The sequence below is a fragment of the Coenobita brevimanus genome, chromosome 64 (genome assembly GCF_032717465.1).
Source record: "Coenobita brevimanus isolate Jiangsu-jjx chromosome 64, ASM3271746v2, whole genome shotgun sequence".
NCBI classification, from domain to species: Eukaryota; Metazoa; Arthropoda; class Malacostraca; order Decapoda; family Coenobitidae; genus Coenobita; species Coenobita brevimanus.
The window spans coordinates 33605790-33629927 of record NC_137017.1 but is presented as its reverse complement, the minus strand read 5'-3'; the positions used below and the strand labels follow the sequence as shown (position 1 = coordinate 33629927).

General features: G+C 42.4%; 1 protein-coding gene across 1 annotated transcript in view; it reads right to left on the bottom strand.

Moving 5' to 3' along the window:
* The window catches only part of LOC145404684 (ATP-binding cassette sub-family F member 1), a 53181-nt gene that overhangs the window by 19153 nt on the left and 9890 nt on the right, over positions 1-24138 (bottom strand). The window contains exons 3-6 of the mRNA XM_080276237.1: positions 22167-22267; positions 15651-15735; positions 12599-12798; positions 6286-6472 (exon numbers count right to left, since the gene is read on the bottom strand). Coding sequence (XP_080132363.1) covers positions 6286-6472; positions 12599-12798; positions 15651-15735; positions 22167-22267 — 573 coding nt within the window. The remainder of the gene's footprint in view (positions 1-6285; positions 6473-12598; positions 12799-15650; positions 15736-22166; positions 22268-24138) is intronic.

The window sequence follows — 24138 nt, the reverse complement described above, 5'->3', positions numbered from 1 at the left end:
AAATGAAAAGGAACCAAAGAATGAGGAATCAGAAGTGACTGTACCTCAACCAGGGTACTTACAGCATGTCTGTGGCCGCCTTCTCTAAGGCTTTGGCAGGGGTGAAAATGCTCTTGAAGCACATACAGTAATCCAGTGTTGTGCTGCACTTATAGTAATTCTTTGCACTGTGAGTTATAATTGTTTAACACTGCACATTCTGTTAATTTCACCATGCCAGTTTCAACCGCCAGTTTGCACTCCACAGTTAATCCTTTGCACTCTAAATTCTAATTTCTTAACACTGCACAACACCGTAAATTCCCGTGTGGTCTAGTGGCGAGGTATTGCAGTTTATTCACAAAAAACGAGCACATGCAGCATCCACTGTGATAAGCATCTACTCATGATCGCAGTTAGGCAGTAACTGCTGGTGAGGGGCAAGCAGGGTTGCCAGATCGCAACTCGGCCACATTACCAAACTCCTCAATTTTCATTACCAAATTTAACTTCTCATTACCAGATTCATAAAGCTAGCATTTATTCTTCAATAATTATATATATAAGTGGAAATACTTGTAATCACTCACCGTATAATTAACAGCATGTTGATTATTTTCACGCTATGTAGGGTAGCAGATTAATCAGAGAGAGTAAACAATCCACCATCTCCATCCTGTGAATCCTCATACATGTGAAATATTCATTTGGTAATGCATTATTCTGATTCATTACCAAATGAATTTTTCATTACCAAATTGGCCCACATTTGGTAATGAAAAATACCAAATGGCAACCCTGACAGGGGAGGGGGGAGGAAGGAAGGGGTGAAGAGGTGGTGGTGTAAACAGCTGTTCGGCGCCACGCGGCAATTTCAAATTACGGGTGGGAAAAAAAAATCGGATTTTAGGGCGATTTCTTTCTTTTTTGGGCCATTCCTGGGTTCCAAAGGTCCAGGCCCACAATGTCTGGTAAGTGGGGTGTCCGGAAAGTGGGCTTCCAGACAGTATGGGGATTACTGTACAGTAATCTCTCGATTATTCAGATGGCCATTACCCGGACACTGTGATCTGGCTGTTCGAAACCAATATTCGTACATTTCTCCAAAACTCCAGACAAAATGTTTGCATCCGGGTGGGAATTACGGCCGAGTGAACAATTTTGCGCCCAGCCAGACAGAAAAGCCTGGTGGCACCACCATGTCTGGCTGGGTTGTTCAAACAGCGTCCACTAGAGACCCCCTCACTCGCTTTCAGGTCCCAAACGGCGATTCAGTAGTAAACAGCTCTTCCAAGACAGTTGTTATGGTGGTACACGTGGTGATTTTGTGGTTGTTCCCTACCTGCTTCAGGCCTTGCTATTTCTTGTATGCCTCTTCCTAGGGTGTGATGATGGCTCCTTCACCAGGGAAAAGGAAGAGGGTAGTGCTGACTCTTTAGAAGAGGAAGATCCTGGGTAAGATTGATGCAGGATGGTTCAATCACGAGTGTTGATAATTTTTCTCTAGCTTATTGTACTGTATCATAATTTTATTCTATTTTACCATGATTTTATTCCATTTTACCATTGTTTTGTGTGCCCACTGCATTTTTAGGTCTGCTTGACCAAAGAGAGTACTGTTGTATGATGTACTGTAGTGGCCTTTTACACTGGCATTCAAAGTCAGGTTATGTACAAATGGGGATCAGGGCAGAAGTCCATTATTTGGATGGAGCCATTACCTGAACATGCCTTGGGCTCTATTACATTGGATAATCCCTCAATCCTTGAGTAACACGTGGTTGAGTAACATATTTTGGTTCTAACGCGCTCAGCATAATGAGACATCATATCAACACAACTCAAGCTCACACGAGAACTCAGCTGGCCTGACGATGAAATTTGGAAGTCGCACACAGTGACATCATCCTCCAGACTGCCCATAATTGGCTGGCTTACATCTGGGTACCTTTCCTGGGCACACTCAAAGGCACATTGTTAGACGAAAATTTATGGGTTTCACAATTTTCAAGGACAAAATGGAACAAAAAATGTAGGCCTTAAAAAAAAAAAAAAAAAAAAAAAAAAAAAAAAAAATCATTATCTATGTGTTCTCTTAAGTCAGCTTTCAGTTCCACATTCTCTGTTTGATTTCACGTTTCCCAACACATTTTGGACCAACTGAGCATATGGTTATCAGTCCTTTCTTGTGCCTCACCTAGTGCTACCAAACACTCATGATGAGTTTCAGAATTTCAAGGGAAAAAATGGAATGAAATTGCCAATTTAGAAAAAAAAAAAAAAAAATTACTCTCTCATCATGGGTTCTCGTAAGTTAGCGTTCCACATTCTTCATTCGATTTCATGTTTCCCAACATTTCCAATTGACTGAGCATACAGTTATCAATCTTTTCTCATGCCTCACCTAGTTCTAGCCAACACTCATTGTGGGTTTTGCAGTTTTAGGGGCAGAAATGGAACAAAAATGTTTGCTTAAAAAAAAAAAAAAAAAAAAAAAAAATCCATGTGCTCTCGTAAGTCAGCGTTCAGTTCCACATTTTTTGTTTGATTTTGCACTTCCCAACACATTATGGACCAACTAAGCATACAGCTATCAGTCCTTTCTCTTATCTCACCGACTTTGCCCCACAATCATACAGGCTTTAGAGTTTTAGGGGACAAAATGGAACAAAAACGTTTGCTAATTTAAAAAAAATTACTTTCATATATGGAGTGGATGGGAAGTTGTTGAATGCTGTGAAGAGTATGTACGATGGTGCGAAGGCTGCAGTGCATGTGGATGGTGAACTAAGTGAATTTTTCTCTTTGAAAGTTGGGTTGAAACAGGGATGTGTCATGTCTCAATGGTTGTTCAATCTGTACATGGATGGGGTAATAAAAGAGGTACAAGGTAGGGTAGTGGATGTTGGAGTGGTCCTGGTGAGAGAGGATAGTGTTTGGAAACTCCCTGTACTGTTGTTTGCAGATGATACTGTGTTGTTGAGTGAAGACGAAGGGGAGCTGCAAGGTTTGGTGGATGAGTTTGGGAGAGTGTGTAAGAAACGGAAGCTAAAGGTGAATGTAGGGAAGAGTAAAGTGATGGTCTTTGAGAGAGGTGAAGTCAGTGAATGTACAGAGAGGTTGGATGATGAGGAATTGGAAAATGTGAGTACATTTAAGTACTTGGGTAGTGTGATGAGTAAGGATGGAGGTTTGGAGGGTGAAGTGCTTGAAAGGGTACAGCAGGGAAGAAAGGTTGCTGGTTCTTTGCAAGCAGTGATAAGAAACAGGGAAGTGAGCATGGAAGTGAAAAAGTTACTACATGACAGTATTGTGATACCAACTCTAACGTATGGAAGTGAAGCTTGGACTCTGTTAATCTTTTCTTTCCGTTGGGCTCCTCCAATCACAACCTTATTACCTTAACTTGTCCCATCGCTCTGGTACGGCCCGTGGATCCTCCAAACAAAAGTCGTCTGTGGCACTTTGGAGCTGCGGATTGGGAGGCCCTCAGGCAGTACTTCTTTGATTTTCCCTGGAATGATTATTGCTTCCATGGCTGGGAGCCATCTGAGTGTGCCTTGCGCATTACCGAGATTATTCTCTCAGGCATGGAAGCATACATTCCTTTCTCATATCCTCTCACTAAAGCAAGAAAGCCTTGGTTTAATCATGCTTGTTCTAATGCTGTCTGCAACAAGGAGAGGGCCTATAAAACGTACTAGAGCCAACCCACCCCTGAATCACATCTTTTATACGTTTCTGCTCGGAATCCTGCTAAGTCTGTTCTTCGCTCTGCTAAAAATAATTTCATCCGAACTAAATGCTCTCCAACTCGAAATCTTCCCACTCCTTCTGGCACCTTGCCAAAAACCTTTCTAACAACTTTACCTCATCATCCTTCCCTCCTCTTTTCTACTCTGATGGCTCTGTAGCTATTTCTTCTACTGATAAAGCACATCTCTTCACTCAGACTTTCTCCTCCAATTCAACCTTAGATGATTCTGGTGCTGTTCCTCGATCACTTCCCCCCTCTGACTTCCTCATGGCTGACATTATAATTTCTTCAGCTGATGTATTTTCTGCCAACACAGGCTTCAATACTAACAAGCCATATGGACCTGATGAAGTCCTCCCTGTTGTCCTCAAGAACTGTGCTTCTGTGCTTACACCTTGAATAGGTAAACTCTTTCGCCTTTGTCTATCAACTTGTATCTTTCCTTCTTGCTGGAAGTTTGCTCTCATTCAGTCAGTCCCAAAGAAGGGTGACCATTCCCAACCCTCTAATTATCGTCAATTCTTAACAGAAAAATTTTAAAGCATCCTTCCTATCACAACCTTCTTTCTGATCGTCAGTACGGGTTCCGTCAGGGACGCTCCACTGGCGATCTTCTCACCTACCTCTCAGACTCCTGGTCATCCTCCTTTTGGGATTTTAGCGAAAGCTTTGCCATTGCACTTGACATTTCAACAGCTTTCGATTGAGTCTGGCATAAATCTTTAATTTCCAAATGGCCCTCTTATGACTTCTATCCTTCTATCTGTGCCTTCATCTACAGCTTCCTTTCTAATTGTTCTATAGCCGCTGTTGTAGACAGCCATCATTTTTCTCCTAGATCTATCAACAGTGGTGCTCCTCAGGGCTCTGCCCTCTCAACAACTCTCTTCCTTTTATTCATCAATGATCTTCTACGCTGGACATCTAACCTTATCCACCTGCACGCTGATGATTCCATCCTTCACCTTTCCATTTGGTTCCCCCAACGTCCACCTCAGCAGTTACTTCAACAAACAAGGGATGAGGCTATGGCACACCTAATGTCTGACTTGGCTCTCGTATCTCTGACTGGGGTAAAAATAATCTTGTTTTTAATGCATCAAAGACTCAGTTCTTACACCTATCAACCCAACAAAATTTTCCACAGGAGTATGCTTTAATGCTTAATAATACCCAGCTCAATCCTGCATCATCCTTGAACATGCTTGGGGTTTCATTCATTCGGGATTTATTTTGGAAAGATCATATTACATCTCTGGTAAAATCTGCTTCCAAGAGATCAGGCGTGTTAAGCCATCTCCATACCTTCTTTACCCCTGCATAGTTGTTGACTTTATACATGGATTTTATTCGCCCTTGTGTAGAGTACAACTCTCATGTGTGGGGAGGCTCCCCACATACAGCTCTTCACAACTGGGAGGAGTCAAAGGCTTTTCATCTCATTAACTCTCCTCCTCTTACTGGCTCCCTTCAACCTCTGTCTCTTCACCGCACTGTTCCATCTTTATCTCTTTTCTATCGTTACTTCAATGGCCACTGCTCCTCTGAACTGTCTGCTTGCATCCCTCCCTGCATCCCATCTAGCAAGAAACTCTCATCCCTTTTCTGTCCAACTCTCTAATCCAAGAGTTAACCGTTACTCCCAGTCCTTCATTTATGCAACAAGGCAACTCTGGAACTGTCTCCCTCTGTCTGTATTTCCTACTTCCTATGATCTCCAGTCTTTCAAAATGCAGTGTGTCCAGGCATCTCGAAATGAACAGATCTTGAATTTGGCTCTTTCGTATTGTTTTTGTTTTTTTCTTGGAATGAACTCTTATGCAGGCTTCAGGCCTTTAGTTGTTTCTTCCTCACATTAAAAAAAAAGAAAAAAAAAAAAAAAAAAAGACTTCCAATCTTCCGGGACTCTACCCTTCTCCCAGGCCAATCTGCACATCTTCCACATCCATTCTACTACTGTCTCTCCCTCATGCTTTAATTTTTACCATATGCAATTGTGTGTGAAAATTAACACAAGCAAATGTGACTCTGGCGACTGAGGTATTACGTTCACGAGCTCCAATGGATGGTCGATGAGCTTGTGCATAAAGTGGCATGCCACCAAACCCCTGTCCCCCTCTACATACCAAAGGATACACAGGAGACAAGAAAAGCAGTGGAGCACACAAAGATCCTCCAAGGAATAATATGTTGATCAAATGCATGGTTTCCCATAGGTTCCATAGCCAGAGACATGGGAATCTGGCTTAGGTTTTTTTTTTTTTAAAGCAAGGCATTGGCAACTCCAGGGGAAGGTTGTCATATCTCATGAGATTCATATTGGGACACAAGTAATGCACCTACTATTCAGTTCCTTGAACCTGGGATGATTCCTCCCATCAACATTTCTAATCCCTGTATGGTGATGAAAGTGCCTCAATGCTACCTCCTACTGTGCCTCCGAAAGGAAAAAGGACAGAGAGGAGAATGAAAAAAGTAAAATCAAAGCAGCCACGTAGAGGTGAACATGACAAAGATGACATCACAGAAAAGTTGCATTTATGAGTCACCTGTAGGTAGTTGTCAAGCCAGATAACAGCATTAAGGTCGAGGTGGTTCGTGGGCTCATCCAGCATCAGCAGTGTGGGTTCCATGAAAAGTGCCCGAGCCAAGGATACTCTCATCCTCCAGCCACCAGAGAAGTTTTTGGTCGCACGGCCCTGCATCTCACGAGTGAATCCAAGACCAGCCAGGATTCTAAAAGGAACAAAAAAATTACTCATGCAGATACTGTAACTATTTATCTATCTATCTATTGCCAGATGTCTCAATATGGTAAGGGGTGGCCACAAATAAATCACCTCCATGTCATCCTGTCCAATGCCATTTCATTGCCCTGCTCCCAGCTCACACCCCCTCTCTCATATACATCTTCACACCATCCCTCCATCTCGTCCTCAGCCTTCCCCTCCCTCTCCCCCCCTCCACCTCACTTGCATACACTCTCCTCATTAGTCTCCCACTCTCCATCCTCTCCACATGCAATAAATAAATTTCAGACAACTATGACAATAACAAGCTTCAGTAAAGAATTACTCAGAAATACAATATGAATGTATATCTGAAGGCCACTTTCACTCAGCTCACTACTAATACAATGAACTGAATATCTGTAATAGATTGCTGGACGAAAGACCAATTTACTCCAATGCAAAACAGCCTGTCATATGAATTCATCCGCGTAATATTTTTCATTTACGAGTATTTCAGCGTGTGGTCTACGTTCTTGGGCAGCTGAGTGCGCTGTGTTGATGGGTGGGTCAGGCAGTGGGTGGAATGAAGGGATGGAACCGTGAGGGTTGGGTTGGGTGGACAGGGTGAGCAGGCATGATGGGTTGGTGGGCAGAGTGGGAGTGATGATTAGACATGTTGGCAAGGTGGGTGGGAAGTGTGAGTGGGTAGCGGTGGGCTGGGTGGACATGGTGGGTAAGGTATGCAGGGTGGGTGGGCAGGTGGGCAGGGTGATGTGGGTTGGTTGCTGGATAGGTAAGTGGGTGGGCTGATTGGTTGCTGGACAGGTGGGTAGACAGGGTGGGTGGGCTGGGTTGGTGGGTGGGTGGGTTGGTGACTGGCCAGAGTGGGTAGATGAGAAGGCAGGATTGGTAGGTGAATGGATGGAATGAACTTTGTTGGTGGGTGGCAAGACTTTGTTGAAGTGTGTGTGTGTGGGTGGATGTGTAACTTTCAGGAGGACATGGGAGAAGTCAAACTTAAGTCCATATTGTGAGTGAAGGGCACAGCTAGATTCAGTCATAAGCTGAACATGCTACAGCTTAGGGCCTCATGGTCTGAAGAGGTCTATCAAAATCAGAATTTTGAAATTTGTTAGTTTTATTCTAATTAATATTTAAGTATTGATTTAACCAATTGTCCCACTCTGCATATTTGTTAAGCATCTTGGAGGCATTCCCGCCAATATCAGTTGTTACACAGCCTTATTCTCTGTTAACAACTGCCAAATAGGGACTCTACAGCTTCCCATAGCTTAGGTCCTCACCATGTCTACATGCGGCCCTGGTGAAGGGGTTAATTATCTCCTTCGTTCACAGGCAGTGCTTTCTTGCACAATACCATCCAATCACAGTCGAAAGTATGAGTGGTGACTGTTCACTAAGAGCTATCTTTGCAGATCCTAATCTGTGCTTACTGTATATTACCTTACTTGCATTGAGTAAATTGAAAAATATATAATGACGTGAGGCAACGCTATGTACTGGTATGTTAAGTTTACGGAGTGTCTTGTGGACACGAGGGGACTGCACAGTGCAGTGTGGATGTTTAGGGGTGGTGTGGCAGCCTTGCCTGGCGCTTTCAAGGTAGGCAGCAGTCAATCAAGCCCTAGCTCCGTTCACTTCACTGAGACAAGGAACTCTCCCATGTGGGACAAGTACACAAGTTTCCCCCTGAAGGAATGCCCCCTGGTACATTAAAAAAAAATCCCACTGGTGATCACTTGGTTAATAGGAACCCTCAGTGATCCAAGCCCATCACAGGTCAGAGTAAGAGTAGTGACCGTTAACTCAGGGCAATCTGTACAGATCCTAATCTGTGTTTATATTACGTTATTTGCACTGAATTAACTGAAAAATATATAGACATGATGAAATGCTATGTATGGGTACGTTGTTTATGGCATGTCTTGTAGACAAAAGGGGAATGAACTCACAAGTAGCTATAAAAGCAAGGTATTGGAGGAGGAGGAGGAGGAGGAGGAGGACATTTGTTGAACACCAGCTGGGGGCTAGCAGGTTACGACGCCTGTCAACCATTCACTGGGTGGTAAGTATGGTTCAAGTACTGTACTGTGAAATTTTCTGGACTTTTATTACCTCCACCAAGGAGATTATGTTTACACCCCTGTCCGTTTGCTTGTTTGTTGGTTGGTTAGTTTGTGAGCAAGAGTACACAAAAACTACTGGACGGATTTCCACGAAACTTGGTTGAAGAATGGGCCTTGGCCTAGAATACACTCCATTAAATTTTGGTGAGGATCCGGATACAGGTGCAGTTCCAGGAATTTATTTTCTCTTTCATTAACACTACACGACAGAGCGCTGGCGGAGCAACGCGCTCTATTGAGTGCCATTCTAGTTGTTTATGCATTGTTTTTCTAGTGTCTTGTTCTGGTGCCAATATTGTTTCCCATGACAAGCTGTAGTTTCATACTATTGTTACATATTGCATATAAAGTTGTTTACTCATAATTAACAATGTGTAACTGAATGATAAACAACCAAACACCAAATCACTGTAAAGTGTGGCATGGGAAGGATGTGCAATCAGGACTTGCAGAGCCCTGCATTTTCTATTATAAACACTAGAGTAAAGGGAAGGCGACATAAAAATATGAATGGTATATATGCATAAAGTCTTGGGGAAATATTTACCTTGTTGGTATACTTTAATGTAATCAATACTACTTTACTGAGGTGTATAATGTACATGGTAAGGTTATGATGCTTCTGTTCATGTATAAATCCCAGTTGTCTCTGGGGTTTGGCATCTCTATTTTATGCTGACCCAGTGCCACACCCAGAGGGGACGCCGGCCAGATAGAACAGAACGCACGTATCATTAGAACAAGAGGGACGTATAAATTCTGAGCTCTCTCAGTGTCGCAGTTGTAGCTTTCTGTGGTCAATAAACAGAGATTTAATCTACTCCGTTTCAGTTCACCTGCACACGCTACCTCTAAATTCCTTCAACAGGATTCTACACCGATTCCCACCACCTCCAGTGTGTGAGAAGACGTTTTGGTGGAGTGTGTCAGCCGGAAGTGACCTCGACCAGGCGCAACGTTATAACCTTGGTTGGAACAGAGAGATCACGCCTAAGCTGATATATAAATTGGTGATCAGCTGTGGGGTTCCAATAGGCCCTGAAGCCTTTGCCCAGAGTCGGACACATTAAAAAAAAAAAAAAAAAAAAAAAAAAAAAAAAAACTGATTTACTTGTGATCAGTTGAGGAATCCATACAGCCGAAACAGTCTAGCATTATACTGGACACTAACAGTTGTGTTTTCATGTCTGAATACAGTATTGCACAGTAGCTGAAAGACCAAAGAACACTACCATAATTAGGTGGGGGAATGTACATATACTGTAGGTTGGGTATAGGTAGGGTATTAGTAGGAAGGATATTGCTCAGCATCCGGATTTTGTCCGTATCTGGATATATCGATAGCTATGTCAGATAACTGTGGGATTATTGTAATGTGAGTGTAAGTGGCTGGGGATTGGCTGGGAGGAAGAGGGAGGTGAGAAAGGAGAAAGAGATCAGTAGGATGGAAGGAGTGCAAGCAATGAAGAAAGTCAAAATGGGGAAAGCCCCAAGAAATGATGGAGTGTGTGATGAAATGCTGAAACAAGGGGGAGAGGCAGTAGTAGAATGGATGTGGAAAATGTGCAGATTGGCCTGGGAGGAAGGTAGAGTCCCAGAGGATTGGAAGTCAGGTATAATTATTGCCCTGTACAATGGAAAAGGGAAAAAAGAAGTGTGTGGTAATCATAGGGGCAGTTGTCTTCTCTGTGTAACAGAAAAGTATATGGCTGGATACTTATTGACATAGTTAGGGAAATAACAGAACAGTCAACTGGAGAAAAACAGGGGGGTTTTAGGAAGGGAAGTGGTTGTGTAGATCAAATATTTATCCTTAGGTCTTTAGTGGAAAAGTTTCTAGAGAAGGAAAGAAGTTGGATGTGGCCTTCATGGATTTGGAGGAAGCATATGACAGAGTGGATAGCCATGGAATGTGGAAAATATTAAGAATATATGGGGTAAATGAGAAGTTGTTGAATGTCGTGAAGAGTATATTTGAAGGTGCTAAGGCTGCAGTGCATGTTAATAGTGAATTGAGTTAATTATTCTATCTAAATGTTGGACTGAAACAAGGATGTGTCATGTCTACATGGATGTTCAATCTGTACATGGATGGGGTTATAAAAGAGGTATAAGATAGGACAGTGAATGTTGGAGCGGCCCTAATGAGCAAGGGCACCGTTTGGAAACTTCCTGTACTGTTGTTTGCAGCTGATACTGTATTGTTAAGTGATGATGAAGGGGAACTGCAAGGCTTAGTGAATGAGTTTGGGAGAGAGAGTGTGTAGGAAGCGAAATCTAAGGGTGAATGTAGAGAAGAGCAGAATTATAGTCTTCAAGTGAGATGAAGTCACTGAATGTACAAAGGGGTTTGACGATAAGGAAATGGTGCATGTGAATACTTAAATTTACGGTAGTGTGATGTGGTTGAAAAGATTAGGAGAAATACACTGAGGTGGTTTGGACATGTGGAGAGAATGGAGAATGAAAGACTGACTAAGAGGGTGTATGTAGGTGAGGTGGAGGGAGGGAGAGGGAGGGGTAGACTGAGGATGAGGTGGAGGGAGGGAGTTGAGAGGTATATGAGGGAGGGGGGGGTGAGTTGGGGGGAGGGGAGTCAAATGGTGGGTGACAGAGTGACTTGGAGGCGTTTTGTCTGCGGCCACCCTTTGCGGGATTAGGGCGTCAGGCTATAGTAGAATAGATAGATAGTGATGAGTATGGATGGAAGTTTGGAGGATAAAGTGCTTGAAAGGGTGCAACAAGGAAGAAAGGTTGTTGGTTCTTTGAAAGCAGTGAAAAGAAACAGGGAAGTGAGCATGGAAGTAAAACAAAAAAGTCACTGCATGATAGTATTGTGATACCAACTCTAACATACAGAAGTGAAGCTTGGACCTTACTGGACAACACAAGACAAGTGTTAGAGTAGCTGAAATGGGTTATTTGAGAGGAGCATGTGGAGTTACATGGAGACAGATCGACAAATGAGGAAGTGAAGGAGTTTTCGATGTGGATGTGGATGTGACAGAAAGTGTTAAGAGAAATACACTGAGGTGGTTTGGCCATGTGAAGAGGATGAAGAGCAAAAGACTAACAAGTAGAGTGTATGTCAGTTAGGTGGAGGTGGGGAAAAGGAAAGGGGAGGCAGAGGATGATGTGGACAGATGGAGTGGAGAGGAATGAGCTGGGGGGAGGGCGGTGAAATGGCAGGGAACAGAGTGACATGGGGGCACTTTGTTTGTGACTATCCCTTGTGGGACTGAGGTGTCTGGCAATAGATAAATAGCCTGATAGAGCAACTCCTCTGTAGTTTGATACAATACACAGTCATGACCTGGTATGCAATGGGGTTACTTCGTGGAAACCTATTGCATGCTTATTGACTGACTAAATCAATAATGATTTAAAATGGGTTTAATGGGGATACATTGCGGATCAAGGGCCGTGTAGCCTTTAAAAAAGGCCCTCAGTAGCACCATGCTTTCCATTTTCCATCAGTGGTAGCATCCTTGACAGACATGGTTTTCAAGTCACAAGTATCAGCATTTCATACATAATTAGTAATCACTCCAATTAATATCACACACAGTATTATTCGCTTAGCATATGCACTGTTATTTGGTGATAGTGATGGTGTTTCAATGGCCTTGCATGAGTGAGATGGTTGATAAAAAACATTTTTTTTTTTACACATGTCCGGCCTCCTGAGTTTAAACCACTCAACTCATATTTTACAGAACTGTGCATTTAAAAAATGGTAGTTATTTATAACTTATGTCTAGACAAATTCATATTCAAGAAATCCACAACAAAAAAAGGGCTTATTGTAATGCCAAATGGCAGTGAAAATGAAGAAAGAAACCTGTTTTGTACACAGGAAAAATCATCCAATGTATTACCAATATGACAGGAATCGAACCCGGGTTCGGTTCCTGTCATATTGGTAATATATTGGATGGCAGTGAAAATGTTTGATACACATCACTCTATAGAATGGGGCTCACCTCCTAGCCTTGGGTTCAGCCTTGTCTGCACCAATGGCTTTAAGTTCATCGTAGACATCACTGAGACGGTCCATGTCCACTTCCTTATTCTTCTTTTTCATGTCAGCCTCCAGCTGGTCCTTCTCTTTCAACAAGTTAAGACGTTTCTGATCTGCCTGAAGCACCACCTCAATGGCTGGGGTGTCATCTGCTACCACTTCCTGCCAGTATAAAACAAATTCTCTGTTTGATAATCACCCTTTTCTGTTTTTTTCTGTGTGTGAAGAATTTTCTTTACATATAAATTATACTTAACCTCATTCAGCCAAGGGATATTCCTAAGTGGAATAAAATATCCTTGCATAAGACAAACCAAGTCAAATACAGGTATACCCAGTTTAATGATGCAATTTGTTAGATAAAAACCCATCGTTAAGTAGGGTCTCATATGTCGGGGTAGTTTTAACATGTAAAGTAATGGGATGCGTTTTTCAGCCTTGGGGTTCCCCCAACCAAGCCCAAAACCCACCCAAATGAGCCCCAAAACAAGTTTACAGCCAATATAAATGGCCTCAGAGCTGTAAGAGAAGCTAACCTAAGCCTAACACCTGTAAATAACTCACTAAAACCAACAAATAAAAATGGTAGATTACTAGTTGAGAGGGGAGAAAAAGTGAACAGATGGAGAGAACACTTTAACCCGAGACGTCCCGTCAACGTATGGGTATGTTGCAACATTTTGCATTTGCCAGTCCCGTCGACATACTGGTACGTTTTGCAATTGCAAGGTCCCTAATTTGCAAAATTTTCAATTTTCGCGGGTGATTTTTCGTACATTAACGAAGACACCTTCCTCTATTCCTCTACAAGATGCTAAGTAGGGACAATGCCTTACACCGCATAACCTCCCCTCCCCCACTGTCTTGGAAATTCACCTGTTACCAGTGACCTGACCAATAAAGACATTCAGGGCCAGAGTGATTCCCCAATCGAAGACAATGTGGAGGACAAAGTTTACAGAGCATTAGAGGAAGAAACAGTCAGAAATGATGATCAGGTAATGTGGCAAAAGAAGGTCAGGTATGGTGATGAGTTTGTGAGTGAAACAATGCTTATAATGCCTATATTACTGTTTGAAAACCAATATACTCTCATACTACATATAAATTCGTACCAAGGAAAATAAATAAATATCGTTTATGAGTGGTGTGGCATAGTTACCCTCCCATAGAACTAGTTTTCTTTGGTGCCAGCCTGTTAGAAAACCCTGTAAGGTAAGGAGGTACTCCTACCTGTATCAAGTATTTTAAACCTCAGGTGCACGATTTCTCTATGAATTTTCGATGTTTCTCACCAAAAGCGGAGGTTTTCGCCAAAAAATTTTTTTTCCAAAACTGGTCGGGACTGGGGGGTGTCAGAGGTGCGAAAGTGGTCGCTATGTGACGGGTTAAGGAAATGTTGAACACAGAGAATGAAAGTAATCCAAGTATAAGTGGCTGAGGAATGGTGGGGAGAAGGAGGGAGGTGAGAAGACAAAAAGAAATCAGTAGGATGGAAGTTGTGGAAGCAATGAAGAAAGTCAAAATGGGGAAGGTCCTAGGAATTGATGGAGTGTGTGGTGAAATGGTGAAGCATGGGGGAGAGATAGTAGTACAATAGATGTGGAAGATGTGCAGATTGGCCTGGGAGGAAGGTAGAGTCCCAGAGGATTGGAAGGCAGGTATAATTATTCCCTTGTACAAAGGGAAAGGGGAAAAAGAAGTGTGTGGTAATCATAGGGGCATTTGTCTTCTTAGTATAATAGGAAAAGTGTATGGTAGGATACTTATTGACAGAGTTAGAGAAAGAACAGAGAAATTAGTTGGAGAAGAACAGGGAGGCTTTAGGAAGGGAAGAGGTTGTGTAGATCAGATTTTCATTCTTAAGATCTTTAGTGGAAAAGTTTCTAGAGAATGGAAAGAAGTTGTATGCGGCTTTCATGGATTTGGAGAAAGTATATGACAGGGTGGATAGCCAAGGATTGTGGAAAGTATTAAGAATATATGGAGTAGATGGGTAGTTGTTGAATGGCTGTGAAGGTATGTATGATGGTGCTAAGTCTGCAGTGCGTGTGGATAGTGAACTGAGTGAGTTCTTCTATTTGAAGGTTGGGTTGAAACAGGGATGTGTCATGTCTCCATGGCTGTTCAATCTGTTTATGGATGGGGTTATAAAAGATACAAGGTAGGGTACTGGATGTTGGAGTTGCCCTAATGACTTCATTTCTCTTGAAGACCATAACTTTACTCTTCCCCACATTCACCTTTAGATTCAATTTCTTACACAATCTCCCAAACTCATTCCCCAAGCTTTGCAGCTCCCCTTCATCTTCACTTAACAACACAGTATCATCTGCAAACAACAGTACAGGGAGTTTCCAAACACTGACCACTTTCATTAGGGCAATGCCACCACGCTGTTCCTTGCACCCCCCTCCGTCTTCTCTTCATCCCACACACCACATCACATGCTGCACATATTTTTTCTGTGAATATCCTGCACACACCTTCCATGCCCCCATCAGCTCCAATTCATATTTGCCCTATCGTTCCTCCACTTCTCTCTTATTTTCTGCCTTTTTTCTCATCCTCTTGTAACCTTTCCACTCTCCTTGCAACTAATGTTACTATGCTAAATTTTGTCTGTATGTCAGTACTGTATTCTTGAATAAGTTTTGCAAAGTTTACATACTTAGAAATTATTAAGAACTATTACAGATTAGTAGACATAAATTATCAGTATGCAATAGCTCAAATTATAAATGATGATTGGAAAAAAATGAAAGCACCCATGTTTTTAAATCTATATCAGATGACTGTGACAGTTAGCAATCAATACTAAATACAACAACAATTAATTGTAATTACTTTTATCTGCTTTACTAGTAACCTACTAATACAAAAACTCAAGAAATTCAGAATCCAGTAATTCCTAGAGTACGGAGGTCTCTCCGTGGACTCTAAACATACAAGATCCAAAATAAGACACACTGACCTGACCTCCTCCTCTTGCTTTTCTGCAAAACATCACTCACCTGTTCACAATAGAGGACATCAATGTTTGGAGGAATGTTGAGAACTCTTGACTGAATATGGCGAAGAAGAGTGGTTTTCCCATGCCTAAGGAGAAATTATCTATTAATAATTTAATTGCTGTGAAGCTGAATAAGCTTATATACAACAAAACCCCTCCTAAGTACCAGACTACTCCATACCAACAATCCCGAATAACTGTAATAACAAAACTTTCCATAAACCTAACCTACCTTCCTACCCTCCTCTTTACTTCTATACAGTAATACAGTACTTGGAAATAAAAGTGGAAACTAACAATTCTGTTTTGTCTGAGGAGAAAATGTGGCTAATAAACATCAGAGAGGGGAAGAGAAATTAAGCAGGATTAAGAAAAAAACACTCCCTTTATCATCCAAAAGAACAGCCTGCAAAGCTAAACGAAAATAAAATATCCATACTGTGCACAGATTAGGCTCTTGTAATCTCCTAATTGCTCCGGTTGGTAGATCACGGAGGAAAAGGCTTAAAAGTAAGACTGATAGGATTAAACCCTGTTGCACAGTATCAGGAATACCTGTACTGTATTATGAAGGCTGACCTTTGATTATGATTGAGTACTGCCCTGAAGGGAAGCTGGCTAACCACTAATGGTTTTGTACCTCTGTGTCCAGGATTACACTAATCTGCATGTCTTGGCTCTGTGTCAAAAGCTTTGTTTATGTCTAATACTGCCAGTGAGATTATTTAGGTGGGCTGTTTCATTAATTATTTGGCTGCCATGCTTGATTCACCAGCCAATCCAATATGTTGCCATTTTGCCATGGAAATCTGATACAACACAATTCCCAAAATCCAAATAACAAATTTCCGAAAATACTGGTTTTCCGAGGGAATTTTCATGTAGTGTACTGTAAATTCATCCATCCATCCATCCATCATCCAATCTTACACTGCCCCATGAGGAGCATAGGAGACCGGGGCTAGGCAGTTGGTCCCGACATCTGAGATGAGAGTGACCAGCCTCACTCATCCCTGAGTGGCATTACACAAGCAATTAACCCCAAGCACCCCTTGGATATAAACCTTCACTGGCTCAATCTGACTGGAGTGCAATAACTACCCACTAGACCACCAGGCACCAAAATTTGGTTATATGGTTACCACCCAGCATAGTAAATATGAGAGAAATTTTTGTTGCCCAAAAATACTGTTTTTAGTTTCTGCAGTTACAACCCTGTTTAGTGGTGGGTGCTGGTGACCATCATCCAGTCACATGATGTACTGCTGCCTGCTTCTTCTTTTACCTTTATATTCTCTTTCTCTGTCTGCCCTCCTCTCTTCCTGTTTCTCCCTTCTTTCCAGTCACTTTTTATTACTCTTCTTTCCTTTTCAGGTGAGTTTACACCGAGTGACAAGCCTGATGGTTTCCTGTAAGCTAGAAAATTATTTCCAGTGTTGAGTGGTAACTATGTAACCAAACCATCCGTGTTCCCTATGTGTCAGCAAGTGGGCTGGTGAAGGGTTTGTGCTCCTCCCCGTAAAGCAACATACTCAAAGACAAACAGCCACCCCTTACAGGATTATGGCATCTAGCTACAGGCAGATAAACAGACCACCCTGTTTACAATGCATCAAGGTACGGTAGTTACACTGACTCATTTTTAGGGATGTTTGTGAGCTAGCTTTGGGCAAGCATGACTCATTCTGTAGACAAGCACGTGAACTAGTACAGAGCAATCACTTGCCTATGCTAACTCAAAGGCATGGCTGAATAACGAGTCATGTGTCCCCAGGCTTCCATTTGAGATTAGCTTGGCTGGCCTTAATTTGCCTTTGTCACCCATGTCGGTGATTTCATCCTTCATTCTTCTATCACTTTGAACAAAACACTGCCATTTTTCACTGCTAAACTTGCACACTTAAACTATGAAAATGTCTTCAAAGAAGCCTAGTAGTGATGACACTGACTGCTCTGGGGGGAAAAAAAAAAAAAAAAAAAAAAAAAAAAAGGAAATTTTAAGAGCTGGACAGAGGTGTTGCAGCCAGCAAGCTATGAGGAGTATAAGATTGGAACTATGATTGTGTGTGACTTGGAGAAACCAGAAAAGAATACTGACATTTTATGCTCAAAGTGAAAATACTGAAGCTATTACAAACCAGAAATACCAGTACACCAGTCCTGTATGAGACAACCCTAGCACATATTCAGTATGGACAGTGGGTGTTAACGCTGAAGTGGTGACATGTGTAGGAGGACTACTGGGCCTTGGGATAGGCCCTGAAGCCTTTGCCCAGAGTTGGATACATTATTTGGGGGGGGGGACTAACTGTACCACTGCTCATTAAGTGCTGTCTGAATGGTTTAAACAATGTAGGAGTGAAGGAACTGCTATTACCAGACCTTTACTGACTGAGAAAGACACAGAATTTCACAAACAACTTAAGATCATTCAATCTTGTGAATATTCCACCGGCTGGCTGAACAGATTTAAACTACGCCATGGAATAGAGTGCATGAAGGGTTGTGGGGGGGGGGGGGGTCTGCTGACAAGGATTCCACCAAAAAATTGTGCATGAATTTGCAAAATTAGTGGCCAGTGTGTGTGGATGAAAAGATGTGAAGATGTGTAATGGATGCAAGAGTTTATAGAGGTTGGGGGAGTGGACTTTCTGACCACTACTTGGTGGTGGCCAGAATTAGAATTCCAGTAAGATGGAGGAATAGAAGAAGGGAAAGGCAAGAGGAAGGAGTAGTTGCAAGGAGAGTGGAAAGGTTACAAGAGGATGAGAAAAAGGCAGAGTATGAGAGAAGTGGAGGAACGATTGGACAAATATGAATGGGAGCAGATGGGAAACGTGGAAGGTGTGTGTAGGATACTTACAGAAGAAATATGTGCAGCATGTGATGTGTTGTGTGGAAGGAAGAGAAGACGGAGGAGGGTGCAAGGAACAGCGTGGTGGAATGAAGAGATGAGACAGGCTGTGGCACAAAAGAAGAAAGCATACAATGAATGGATGAGAAATAGGGGCGTGGAAGAAGTTGAGAGACGGAAGAGAGAGATATATGTAGAAAGAAAGAGAGAGGTGAAAAGATTAGTAAGAGAGAGTAAGAAGAGAGTGGATGAGGAATTTGGAAGGAATTTGAGTGTAAAGTGGAGGGACTGTAAGAAAATGTTCTGGAGAGAGGTGAAAAGAGTAAGACAGGGTGGAAGTGAAGTTAGCAGGGGAGTGAAAGATAAAAATGGTAGATTACTAGTGGAGAAGGGAGAAAAAGTGAGCAGATGGGGAGAACACTTTAAGGAATTGTTGAATGTACAGGATGGAAGTAATGCGAGTATAAGTGGCTGGGGAATGGCTGGGAGAAGGAGGGAGGTGAGAAGACAGGAAGAAATCAGTAGGATAGAAGTTGTGGAAGCAATGAAGAAAGTTAAATCAGGGAAAGCCCCAGGAATTGATGGAGTGTGTGGTGAAATGCTGAAGCATGGGGGAGATATAGTAGTAGAATGGATGTGGAAGATGTGCAGATTGACCTGGGAGGAAGGTAGAGTCCCGGAGGATTGGAAGTCAGGTATAATTATTCCCTTGTACAAAGGAAAAGGGGAAAAAGAAGTGTGTGGTAATCACAGGGGCATTTGTCTTCTTAGTATAATAGGAAAAGTGTATGGTAGGATACTTATTGACAGAGTTAGAGAAAGAACAGAGAAATTAGTTGGAGAAGAACAGGGAGGCTTTAGGAAGGGAAGAGGTTGTGTAGATCAGATATTCATTCTTAGATCTTTAGTGGAAAAGTTTCTAGAGAAGGGAAAGAAGTTGTATGCGGCTTTCATGGATTTGGAGAAAGCATATGACAGGGTGGATAGACAAGGATTGTGGAAAGTGTTAAGAATATATGGAGTAGATGGGAAGTTGTTGAATACTGTGAAGAGTATGTACGATGGTGCGAAGGCTGCAGTGCGTGTGGATGGTGAACTAAGTGAATTTTTCTCTTTGAAAGTTTGTTTGAAACAGGGATGTGTCATGTCTCCATGGTTGTTCAATCTGTACATGGATGGGGTAATAAAAGAGGTACAAGGTAGGGTAGTGGATGTTGGAGTGGCCCTGGTGAGAGAGGACAGTGTTTGGAAACTCCCCGTACAGTTGTTTGCAGATGATACTGTGTTGTTGAGTGAAGACGAAGGGGAGCTGCAAGGCTTGGTGGATGAGTTTGAGAGAGTGTGTAAGAAACGGAATCTAAAGGTGAATGTAGGGAAGAGTAAAGTGATGGTCTTTGAGAGAGGTGAAGTCAGTGAATGTACAGCGAGGTTGGATGGTGAGGAATTGGAAAATGTGAGTATGTTTAAGTACTTGGGTAGTGTGTTGAGTAAGGATGGAGGTTTGGAGGGTGAAGTGCTTGAAAGGGTACAGCAGGGAAGAAGGGTTGCTGGTTCTTTGAAAGCTGTGATAAGAAACAGGGAAGTTAGCATGGAAGTGAAAAAGTTACTACATGACAGTATTGTGATACCAACTCTAACATACGGAAGTGAAGCTTGGACGTTGTTGGAAGGACACAAGTCAAGAGTGAGAGCAGTGGAAATGAGTTATTTAAGAGGAGCCTGTGCAGTCACATGGAGAGACAGGCTGACGAATGAGGATATAAAGGAGCGTTGTGGTGTTGATATGGATGTGATAAGAAGCGTTATGAGGAACACACTGAGGTGGTTTGGCCATGTGGAGAGGATGGAGTGTGAAAGACTGACGAAGAGAGTGTATGTGAGTGAGGTGGAGGGGGGAGGAGGGAGGGGGAGGCCGAGGATGAGATGGAGGGATGGGGTGGAGAGGTATATGAGAGACGGGGGGGTGTGAGTTGGCGGCAGGGCAGTGAAATGGCGGGGGACAGGGCGATTTGGAGGCGATTTGTTTGTGGCCACCCCAAACGGGATTGAGGCGTCTGGCAATAGATAGATAGATAGATAGATAGATAGATAGATAGTGGCCAGTAAAAACCTCAGCCATGAAATGTTGAACAAAGAATATCACTTGAATCTCTAGAATATTGGCATATCAAGATGTAAAAATATTTTGATATCTGATAACTTGAAAATCACCAAATACAAATCTCAGCATGTCCCACAGTCCTCAAACTGTGTCAGCTAATCTCAGCTACAACAGGTAGCTGTACCCACATAATGGCAACTATTGCATTACCGATATGCTTTTCATACTCTGACGATACCACACGGAATAATATTGCCAAGAACTGCTTTTATTATCACTGTCTACACGTAAGATAATTTATATGTGTCTACTTGGGTACCAGGATGCTGGGAGTGAAGTGATAAGTTAGGCTTAGTGTTTATGTATTAAAAGATATATATAGATATTATAAATTGTAGCATAAGCACAATGACTGCTAAAAGATATCACAAGGGACATGTGGATATACTGTACTATATATACATATAACTAACAAATACAATTATTTGTATTAAAAAAAAAAAAAAAAAAAAAAAAAAACTCCTGACCCTGACCATTTGGAATTTGCAATTTGCACTATATTCATTTTATGACTGTTCTCAATACTGTATTCTATTTAAATAAAACCATGAGGAAATAATTTCAGATACAGTATTCATTTCTGACAGACCCCCCCTCCCTCAAAAAAATTATTATATACAGCCATACCCCAATTTCCGGCATATGGAGAGAATGGATGAAGAGCGACTGTTGAAAAAGATAACTAGATGAGAGGTGTGAGGCTGAGAAGACAACCAAGACTAGGATGGACAGACATGTGAAGAAAGGGTCAGATGTGAGAGGGATGTCTGGACAGCATGGAATAGTGGCTGAGTGTGATAGTGATGAATGGAGAGAAACTGCATGAATGGTGATGCACCCCTGTTGGAATATTCTCTCACATCTGGTCTGATCAGCCGATTGGGTCACATGCGGGGAAAGGAATGGATCCATTATGATGTGGCAGAGGTAAACCAGTTCTGCTGTCAGGCTCTGCTGCAGATGTCACTGGATTGCACTGCACAGTTGACACTCATGTGGTGTGTGGTGTGGTGAGGAGCAGTCCCTTTTCCCCTCAGAAGCTAAGATACGAGTAAATGTGTGTGTGTTGATGAGTAATTTGGTGAGTGTGTCGTCCTGTCTCGGTTACCCCCCTTTGGGGGGAGAAAGCCTACGTATAAAGATAAATAAAGGCAGATGTTTGATTATAAACTGAGGCTTATCTGCCATGACATCGCCACATGCCAACTTTGAAGCTCTAGGCATTTTCTGCCAGGCTCAGACCATGCAACTCAAGTAAAAATCAGAATAGGGGTCACACTTTTTGTTGCCATGAAACTCACGACTCCTTAACTCAAAGGCTAACTGTATATTTTATGACTTCCATACGATTTTAATTGTTAGTGGCCAACTGACATTTTATGGCCTCCATACTGTTTTAATTGTTAGCGGCTAACTGACATTTTCCAAGAACAAGTGGGAAACATAAATAACCAACAACTGGATTAACTTAGGTACAGTATTATAATCCATGGTATACTCACCCATTTGGACCAACCAGGCCATATCTTCGTCCATTGGCTATTAAAAGGGCTGCATTAGTAAACAGTGCTTTACCCTTGGCTGATATGCTGAAGTTTTCAATCTGCAATGCAACAAGTACATCACTAAAACCTAACAAATAAGTAATATATTTCTTCCTAATGTCATGAACATCTACCTTCTTAAACCTACAGTCTAATACAATAAATACACTGCATTTATGAATGTATGTTGTGTGGGAAATAGTGAGGTCCCTTAGAGTGTAAATATATACATGGAAAAACTTAAAAATGGGGTATAATGAGCCGCTTGCTACAGTTTTCTCCCCTTGAACCATATCTTCCCCTGACAAACTCTAAGGATCCTACCAAAGTTGCTTGACACTGAATAACCATCTACAACAGTAATAATGGTAAATATCAATAAATGGAATACTGAGAAGGATTGCAAATGTGCACACTGTACAATGGACATATTTATTCACCTTCTGGTGCTGGCAGCAGTCCTTACTGGGACTCAAATTTGATAATGGACAATTATGTCTCATATTAAAGAACACTGCATCAAATCATCCCAACCCATAATCCCATTAATAAGTACAGTATGGGAGGACTACTGGGGCTTTAGGAATGGATTACCTGATTCAGCTCATACTCTACTACATACTGAACATACATACATACATCACCTAATCCTGTGTTGCCCCAAGAGGAGCATAGAAGCCTGGGGCTAGGCAAGCTGGTCCTGACATTTAAGATGAGAGAACCACTTGTAATGCCACTCATCCCTCAGTGGCATTACAAGGGCGATAAACCGAAACCACCCCTTGGATATGAACCTACACAGGCTCAATCTGGCTGAAGCACCTTAATTACCCACTAAACCAGCAGGCGACATAGTTTGGTTATATGGTTACCACCCAGTGTAGTAAATGGTTTCCTGGTGTAAAGGAAACCTTTTGGTTTGTCACTTAGTATAGTCACTCAAAGGCCAAAGAAAGAGGAAAGAAAGAAGGAAAGAAAGACAGAAGAGGAGGGAAGGAGAGAGGGATGGAAGAGAGGAAAGGGCAGTCACCCGAGAGGAGCAATACACTGAGTAGGTGGATGGTGAGCACCACCCCACTTACCACTAATTTAAAAAAAACATCATCATCTAATCCTGTATTGCTCCACAAGAAGCATAGGAGCCTGGGGTTAGGCAAGCTGGTCCTGACATTTAAGATGAAAGTAACCCGCCTCACTCATCACCGAGTGGCATTATTTGAGCAATAAACCCCAACCACCACTTGGATATAAACCCGCACCAGCTCAATCCAATTGGGGAGGGAAACAAGCTGGGACAGGGAAGGGTGGGGGGACAGGAGGGGGAGACAAGCAAGGGTGGGAGTGGTGGGGGGATGGAGAGGGAGACATGCAGGCATGGGGGAGGGGGAAGGGACTGAGGAAGGCAAGACTGCCTAACTGTCCTACTATCCCCCACTTTGGGGTTTCTCTCTCTCTCTCTCTCTCTCTCACACTCACACACACACACAGTACTTTCCTGGATTTAAAGATGGCTTTTTGGGAGGATGAAGTGCTTCAAGGGGTACAGCAGGGAAAGAAGGTTGTTGGTTCACTGAAAACAGTGATGAGAAATAGGGAGGTGAGTATGGAAGTTCAGAAGTCACTGCGTGACAGTATGGTGATCACTCCTACCCTGACGTATGGAAGCATGGCAAGGACCTTGCTAGAGGGGAACACGTCAAGAGTGAGAGGAGTGGAAATGAGTTACATGAGAGGAGCATGTGGAGTGACATGGAGGGACAAGTTAACAAATGAAGAAGTGAAGGAATGTTGTGGGGTGGATGTGGATGTGGTTGAGAAAATTAGGAGAAATACACTGAGGTGGACTGGACATGGGTGGTAGGTGGTGGCGACCATCATCCACTCACCTGATGTAATGCTGCCTACTTCTTTCTTAGCCTTTATCATTCTT